General features: G+C 42.0%; 1 protein-coding gene across 2 annotated transcripts in view; it reads right to left on the bottom strand.

The window, feature by feature from the left end:
• Positions 1 to 366: 366 nt before the first annotated feature.
• Rtkn2 (rhotekin 2) overlaps positions 367 to 9,352 on the bottom strand; it is a 62,881-nt gene continuing 53,895 nt past the window's right edge. For both annotated transcript variants that reach the window (XM_028780292.1, XM_028780291.1), the window contains exons 10-12: positions 7,250 to 7,412; positions 2,916 to 3,023; positions 367 to 1,489 (exon numbers count right to left, since the gene is read on the bottom strand). In XM_028780292.1, coding sequence (XP_028636125.1) covers positions 957 to 1,489; positions 2,916 to 3,023; positions 7,250 to 7,412 — 804 coding nt within the window. In that variant the 3' untranslated portion in view covers positions 367 to 956. The remainder of the gene's footprint in view (positions 1,490 to 2,915; positions 3,024 to 7,249; positions 7,413 to 9,352) is intronic.

Genomic DNA, 9,352 nt, shown 5'->3' on the forward strand with positions numbered 1-9,352 from the left:
ACGGGTAATATCAATAACAGACATCAGCCCTTATTAAAAAAAAATAAAAGAAAATCTAATTAAAAAATTGAAAAAGGATTAATTCTGAAAATTACTGCGGTCAACCGTCCTGATAATTTTTGAATCTGCCATCTGTTTTTAAAATAAGTATTAAGTAAAAATTTAAGGCATTAATCAGCTACTTGTCTCCCTGAATTCCAGAGGCCACAATGGAGATTAACATCATACAGCAAGCCAGGCGATGGGGGGGGGGGGCATTTCATATCCACTTCACTCACTAATAATCATGGGCCTCGCTGATGAGCTGTAAAGTCAACAGGATTTCAGGGCTCATCAAGGAAATGACTTTGAATAGCAGATTACAAATTCCCTTTAAAGACAAAGAGTTTAATATTCGAAAATGTATCCCAGGAATTTAAAAGGTCAACCCTATAGACTCTCCAGTTAAACGGCAGAGAGGAGTCAGAGGACCGTTAGATTTGAATTCCAGAAAGCTGAAGGGAAACACTTCCTCGGGTGGATTCTGTAATTTGTGGTTTGAACAAAACCTTTGAAACATTCCATTAAGTATTAAAACTTTCACAAAGAGAATACAGCTTGTATTGAACACATTCTATGTTACTAGACTCTCTCCAAAAAAAAAAAAAATAATAATGCTTTCTTCTGCTCGCTGCCTGTTCACTGCCTGCTACTAAATTAGGAGTAAATTAATCTTTCCAAAAAATAGGATACTGTCTAGAAACTGCCTCTTTTGCTCTATGGGGGAAAATCATTTATATTCTGGAAAGAAGTAAAGGAGAAATCTAATGCTCTATTTAAAGGTGCTTTTCTGTACCTAATAGCTTATTAATGGCTTCTGGAAACTGCTCTGGTCTTTACCTATACAATTACATAACATTACACGTATAATACCTTTGACCATAGCCTTACAGCTGGATTTACACAGTACAGGGTTCCTATACTTGTGCCTGGAGCCACGATCGAGGGTCCAGAATGCCTCTGATGGATTTCTGCCTTGGAGCTGGCACTGGCTTCGCGTCAAAACTGGTTTTAGCGTCTGTGTGCCCACCGTCTGCTGAACTGTTTTTCCTGGCAGGGAGAAGTTTGCGAGGGGCAGCTACCGGTTTCTGGAGATGATGCATAGGTGGTGATAGTCTGGGATCTGAGGGTGAGGCTCCAGAGACACTGACCTGGGCCCCGCTGTCCTTTGACTGATCTGCGCTACCCTGTGTTTTTATGCTGAAGGGAGGTTGATTGGTAGGAGGAAGTGGAGCTCGCCTCTTTTTCCTTTTTCCATCGGGGGCCGGTTTGACTGTTGGGGACAACACTTTCTTCTGGATGACCATCTCGTGATTGCCATCAAAGACTGCGGCCCACGGGGGTGCTGTGGATTCGTCATCCTGACCCACGAGGAACTGTCCGTTGGTCTCTCCGATTTTTTTTTGTATTATGTCCATGACGCTTTCAAGTTTCACGGGTGAATCGATGCCTGTAATAATTTCAAGAAGAAATTTCATGGGGGAGAAAAACAACATCTAACAGTCGTACGTACTTTATCCAAATAAGTTCTTATTTTCCAAATCAATATTCTACGTATAATGAGCATTAAAAACTTGGGAGGAGGATGCGTAATAAAAACATTGATTTATGAAAGTAAGTTTATCAAGAGGGCCCCCCCAAGCAAGGCTGTCATGTACCATAGTTATACATTAGACATCATATATACAACGCACACAGTACAGGGAAAATGCTTAGAATTCACACTGGCAGACACATCCTAGTGATTCCTCAACTCTTTTTTTTTTTTTTTTTTTTTTTTGGTTTTTCAAGACAGGGTTTCTCTGTGTAGTCCTGGCTGTCCTGGAAATCACTCTGAAGACCAGGCTGGCCTCGAACTCAGAAATCCGCCCGCCTCTGCCTCCCAAGTGCTGGGATTAAAGGCGTGCGCCACCGCCCGGCAGATTCCTCAACTCTTTAGCTTAGCTATTTATTATACAGTAACTTTTTCTAGCCTCAAACCCTTATTTTGCCTACTAGGAAGCTCTCTTTATAAAGGGCATGGAAGTAATGACTCAGCAGGTTTCCCTACAGACCCTTGAAGTCTCTGCTGTGGGTAAAAGACAAAGGGAAAGCAAATAGACAAAATCCTCCAAAACCTATGCCCCGGGGCCCGGGCCGGCGTCCCAAATCCTCATGCTAACTTCAGCGATTAGGATGCTGGGTAAAATTTCCCTTGGGAAAAGTAAGAAAACTTTGAGACCAATGTTTACTGATTTGTGTCTCTGACGTTTTAAAGGCACCACCTGGGATCTAAGATTGTAAATACGTATATTTATGCACATACATACACACATCCTTACAAGTGTACTGGCAAATACCGTCCAGCACAACCGTCCAGATAGTCGCAGCTTTATCTGGGAGGCCACCCCATAGGAGTAACACCTTTCAAGGTGTGGGAAAGTGAAATGGAAACTCAAGAAAGATGAGTTTTTGAGTTAGACTTAACTAGTTATTTTTTGACCAGAGGTGGATGTTTCCATTCATTACTATTTCCCTATTGGTCATACAAACCAACAACAGAAAAACCCGCCAGAGAAAACAATAAACACGATTACATCTTAAAGTCTGTATGGTCATACTCCCTGAATCCTATTATCTAAGGACTTATTCTTTCAAGCCTGGAGTTTTTTTGTTTGATCATCGGCATCCAAAATACGCACTCATTAATTTTGTATCCTTTCATCTATGAAACATGAGCTTCTCAGTCTCTAATCATAGTCTTTTTTATTTATTCAATTTGACTGTGCCCTGAGAAGTGTAGCATTTTAATGTCAACAGCATAAGTGGCTGGGGTGTGGACAATGGTGCTTTCCTGTCGCTCTACGGCTCGGAAGAGGCAAGCCCCGCCCACTTACTCATATCGTGATACACTGAGGTCGCATCCTTTGCCAGGAACAAAGGTGGTTTCCGTGGTGACGTAATCTCAATTCTCATAAGTTCTTCACAACAATGTCTCCATTGGCCTAAGAGAGCAAGGATGGAGAAGGCTAGTTTGAAAGACAAACGGGAAGCTATGTATTTCATTTTCCACCAATATCATCAGTACTTTGTGTGCGTACCTGCATGGGTGTGTGCTGGAAAAGAACAGTTTATCAATAAGGCCTAGCTTTCAAGAAGCTTGTATAAAAACCCAGTACAATCTAGTTTCTGAAGCTGATTCTGCATGAGTGACTCATTAAAAAAAAAAAAAAATCAGTTCTGGGTAGATACTGAGATCCCGAGGCCAGCTAGTACAGTACCACACAAAACCATCAACAATCACATGAAATGTCATATTCACATTGAAGAAAAGTGTGCACGGCTTCTCTTCTCCACTGTAGATAAAGACATCCAGTATTCCAGACTGGTTTGAAAGACAAATCCCCACTGACATCCAGCTGTCAGACGGAGGAAGAAATACCGAACTCACGTCCTCAGACATATCTTTAATTTGAGTTAAATTTCCAATTAAGAAATGAGACTTGTTTAATAGTCATCACTGTGTCACTATTTAAACCTTAAGGTTTGGGGACTTACGTCTCCTCTATGGCTAAAAAAGATTGGTATTTGCTGAGTGGCTTCCCTGTATACCGTGTGTCTATCCAGTGACATCACAGAAATTACGTAGGGCCCACAGCCCTGTATCTCACTCACATCACTAGAAAAGTGGGGACGACAGACCAGACGCATTGTAAGGTTAACACTTCTTTCCTTCTTTTTTTTTTCTTTCAGCAGTCTGTGCATATTCAATCTGTCCAATGTAGTAGTTTTCCATAGCTTAAAATTTTTAAGATGTTTTCATGTTTATTACATATTCATTTTGTTGTGAAATGCCTACATTTTGAATCCATTACCATAACTAGTTAAGACACATCAAAAGCCTTTCAGGGTATTTTATTATGATGCTGATTACCACACAGCAAACCAACAGGAAATAAACCCCCAGGCCACAGCTGCAAAGGTTTCCTCCCTAGGGTCTGAATCCAGAAGCTGGAGCTGGCATCTTACCCCTCCCCCCTTTTCTATTTTAGATAAATATGTAAAAGCCTTTTTTCCCCCTTCTTTGTCGCAGTGGGGGAAACATAGTCTTTAATGAAAAATAACGACTCGTTCTAAATGGGCCAGTACCTTCTCTTTCCGGTTCCAGGACGGACCCTGCAGTGAAGGGATAATGATTTCTGCATGGGGGATCTTAAGATAAAGTGGTTTGTGGCTGCACTGCGAACAGAATATTAACCGTGCTCAGGTTGGGAACATAACCCTGTATCGTCCATGTGTTCCTGATGTCAGAGGTGATTTACAACAGAAGCATTCTGCAGTGACTAGGTCTGTTGACATAGAAATACATGATAGCTGATATGCTAATGCAAGGTTAATATCAAGTAGGATCTACTGTGTTCACATAACCTGCTCTCTATTAAAGATGTTTCCCATAACGCTGCTACTATTAGATGTGTGTGTGTGTGTGTGTGTGTGTGTGTGCATGTAATCACATGCACACCCTGGCACTACTGTCGGGGACAGGGCCACAGCCTGCAGAAGTTGGTTCTCCCTCCTCCACAGGGCCTCTCAGAACGGAACTGAGGTTTCAAGCTTGTGAGCGTTGCTACCCGCTGTCATCTTACTGACTTCTTCACAATGTTTATTGTATGTGTTCCCTAGCATGATCTACTATGCTAAGTTCGCCATGAACTCCGTATTTGTAGTAAATATTTGGGGAAAAAAAACCTATAATGATCCAAGTTTGTTTAAACATTCTCTTTTTGCTCTACCATTCCTAGCCACTGACTCTAGGACAGGGGTCACACCTCCCTTATAAACTCTCACACACTAAGACAGCAATCCCCTTTGCCCCCAGCCTCTAGACCATGCTATTCTGGCTAAGCATACCTATGTTTATTAACACTTCCTCATGAAGTCTGATGAGCTTATTCTCCTAGTCATCCTTTCTTAAGTTGGGCCGAAGAACTGAAATCTGACCCAGATATTAAATTATTCTTATGTTATTCTGCTCTTGATTATCTTCTTCTACTTTGCTCTATACTCTGTACTTCAACCAAGATGAGGAAGGCATGCTTGCCACTAAGAAAATTAGAATGAGATAGCTCAAAGGCAAGAGGCTCAACGTTAAACCCACACAGGAGAAGAAGAGGGCTGACTCCCACAGGCTGTGCTCTAACCTGCACACGTGCTGTACCTTACAAATACCTACACACACGCACATGCACAAACACACTAGACACACACACTTACACATATACCCATACACACAGACACAGATGGACAGACACACATACACAGACACACACATATACAGATCAGACAGACTCACTATACATATACCCATACGCAAAGAGACAGATAGAAAGACACACATACACACACAGACACACTTATACATATACCCATGCACACAGACACAGACAGACAGATGCACATACATACACAGATATACACACATACAGATCAGACAGAGAAACACACATATATACCCATTCACACGGACACTGACAGATGGACAGACATACATACACAAATACACACACGTATAGATCAGACAGACACACACATATACCCATATGCACACACAGACAGATAGACAGATGGACAGACAGACACACAGAGAGATAGAGAGACACACATAGAGACACATAGAGGCACAAACTAATTGTTAATTAAAAAATGACAAGAACTTAAGAAAATTAGAGTACTATACATAATACAATGTTTTGGGTAGTATAAACACTTCCATTTTTGCTTTATTGAAAATACAAAATATAAAAGGTAAGAGAGGTTGCACTTTAAAGATGCCAGGTTGGCACAACTTGGTTAAAAAAAGTGGTTAGCTTCAAAGTGACACACATGAGAAGTTACCTGGAGAGTAGGCCCTCCTCTGGTCCCACTGACAGCCAGATCAGAATGTTCTGGATTAATACTTTAATTACTCCCTTCTGTCATTAGGCCCATACAAAGCATATGCTGCCAAGAATCACTTCTTAAAATAGGTGTCTTTTTGTAAGTCAGACTCAGCACATCAGGGAGTCTAGGAAAGCAGTCAAAATTCTAACAACAATCAGCAAAAGAGAGGAAGGTACTGACCAGGCCTAAGCAATGCCATTTGTAATGCCGGAGGTGTTCAAATGCAAGGCTAGCCTGAGCTACATGTGTTCATTACCATCATCATTCCTGTGTGCCTACCAAGTCAGCCCTTGGGAAGCTGAGGCAGGAGCCGGGACATAGTGAGACCCAGTCTCAGAAAAGCAGCACAACAGAATGTAGACTGGTTCTGAAAGTCACTCCTGCCTGCACGGATCTGTAGCAACTCAATCTAAAGTGGCTCAGGACAGCTGCAAACCTGGAGAAGAACTTAGGTATTTACCACATGTCTCAAGATGGTACTTAAGGAAAACACCCCAAAGGACTCCCCTAGTTCAATGTCACAAACCTCAGGCCTCTCTGGGTCTCCCTTTCCTCATCTTGGGAGTAGAGTCAAGTAATTTACCTCCTGGGGAACCTCATGAGAGGCAAGCAGGGCATAGACCACCAAGCCATCTTCATACTCGGTGCCTGTCCTTGCCTCCTTCCCAACCTCCACCTTGACATCCACTGATGTGCACATCAGAGCAGGCCTGGGAACTGCTGGAGAGCAGCAGGTGACGCCTCTTTAGAGTGGTCCATAAATCACTCTGTTGCTTGCAAATGACTCTATGGCATGAGCCTGTAACACGTGGGGCTTAGTGGGATCAGAATCAGCCATCACCAACAGCTCCATTTTCAAAGTAAAATCACAGATAACGCATAGGTTTGGTCAGTGTGTCACTGAGTCCAAGAATCTACCTGTGAGCAAGGCTCTCAGGAATAGAGAAGGAAACTTGAGATCTTTACGTAGTTTATGCACAGGGCTGGATTGTGTTACTGAGATGGAAACAGATCTTCATGGGGCTAAAAAAACTCATCTCTGCACGAAGCACAAGATGATATCACAACAGATCTGCAGTTAGCAGAACGTTACTAAAAATGAGACGCCTCTGAACATTACAATCTTGAGATGATCATTATCTGAAGGTTTGTGGTAAGCGGCCACGGTTTTCAGGAAATTTAAAAAAGAAAAATCCCCGCTACAAGTTTCTTATTTTATTATTTGGACGGCTGTTGTCCAGCCTCGCAAGTCACATGAATACGCTGCTAGAGAACGCAAATATCTACTTACTGAGATCAAAGAAATGCTTCCGGAAGGCTCCCATCCACTCCTGAAAGTCTGTTAGGCTGTCAGCCACAAAGATGTGACTCACCGCTCGCCCAGCAGCCGTGTTGAGGACAGAGAAACAGTACATTTTCTTTGAATCCTTTTCCATGGCCTGAATTCTGGTTTCCTAAAAATTAGGATAGAATTGGTGGCTTCTAAGAAAATAGCTCTGGAACGATCAAATCTTTCATTGCTTAGCGACCACATCTATGCCAACTGTATAATCTTACCGTTGATGGTTTGAAATTTAAAATATGTCATTTGAAGAATTTTCAGTATTCAAAATCAAATCTATAATGTCTTCAAGAAACAGTTTTTTTTTTCCACTAAAAGAGTTTTGGGTATACTGTACACATATATATGATACGTTCAAAATTATATGTTATAGAATATAACTGCTACTAAGATCTTGGCTCCCTGCTTCTTAAATACATCTTAAAACTTTGGTAAAGCAAGCGCAGTATACCATGGCTTTCGTGTGGTTATATACCAACTGCTTTTCCAGCAGTCATAAAATTGAATCAGTCAAGTCTGTTTCTTCTTTATTCCAATAGTCATACATATTACAGTGTTAATGGTTAAAATGGTAAAAATGTTACAGTCTTTTATTTAAACAAACAGACAGGTTTTCATCAATAACGTTCATTCCATAGGTCGCATTCACTTGTAGTGCTCACAGGTCAAGATCTGTGTGATTTATAGATGTGTCAATGTTCAAGCTATTCCTTCGAGAATGAATCGAACAGTCCTATCACAAGAGCAATGGTCTCAGTCCTGTTGGAAACCTCAACCCCTTTCTGAGTGGTCCCAGGTAGGACAACGCCAAGACTTTCATGGTGCTGGAAGGTGGAGGCCAGGCCCCAAGTCCCATACAGCTAAGTAGTAACAGCAAGGACAGGTGGCTTAGACTGAAGAATGTTGGAGGACTGACATCTGGGACAGAAGGTTCATTTCCCAAATCCCAAGGCAGCCCTGTCCAGTGGAAACACGCTGGAGCCACGGAGGCTGTTTAGAAGTTCTTAGAAACATTTTTATAAAGTAAAACTTGGATTTTCAAATTGGGAAATAAAACTTTTAAAAAGTTAATTTTTTTTTTTTTTTTTGGTTTTTTGAGACAGGGTTTCTCTGTGTAGCCCTGGCCGTCCTGGAACTCACTCTGTAGACCAGGCTGGCCTCGAACTCAGAAATCCGCCTGCCTCTGCCTCCCAAGTGCTGGGATTAAAGGCGTGCGCCACCACCGCCCGGCAAGTTAAATTTTAATGGTGTATTTTATTGTCATTGATCTTAAAGTAGTGCAAGCACCCTTCAAAAGAGCACGACTTAACTCCAGCCTGTCTCAGTTAGACAGCCAGCAGCTCCCGAAGGTTCCTGTGAATATAGTCCAGTTTAGAGGGAGGCAGTTAACCTTTCTGTGGTGTGTGCCCAATGCACGGGCCTGCAGCTGATTGGGAGTGGGGAGGAAGTGACAGCCCACACTTACGCACACCTGCAACAACTGTGTTGTGAGTTTCGGGGAAGTTATAGGGTCGGAAGGAAAACTTTATTCCCTGAAGAATGGGTAAATCCTTGAAGCTGAACACTATCTGTACCATACTGGGAATTATTTTCTACAGGAGTTAATTCTTCCATAATCCATGGGAATGTCTGCTGCAGAAAGTAGCTGTGTATCTTTGAACTTCCAGACTATTTCAAAACGTAGGAACTGGCAGCCATCTTGGGATAGGTCTGACTGCTGGTCACTGGGAAGTCAGGGAGTACAGACATTCTCTAGACTGCAAGGGGACATAGGGTCAACACAATGAGTTTATAGTGACAAAGTCTTTCTACGTTCTTACCTGTAGGCAACAAACTGTGCGGACTATCTCAGTCAAGTAATCATATACATGACATAAAAAAAAGTTAAATCACGGCCTGCTAAATGGCATCCTTTAAAGCTGATACCAACCAATCAGCCAACCACTAACCACCAACCAATCAACCACTAACCAATCAACTACCCAACCAATCAACCAACAACCAGTCATACAACCAATCAATCAACTACCCAACCAATCAACCAACAACCAA

Source organism: Grammomys surdaster, unplaced genomic scaffold (genome assembly GCF_004785775.1).
Source record: "Grammomys surdaster isolate TR1022 unplaced genomic scaffold, NIH_TR_1.0 367, whole genome shotgun sequence".
Taxonomy (NCBI): Eukaryota; Metazoa; Chordata; class Mammalia; order Rodentia; family Muridae; genus Grammomys; species Grammomys surdaster.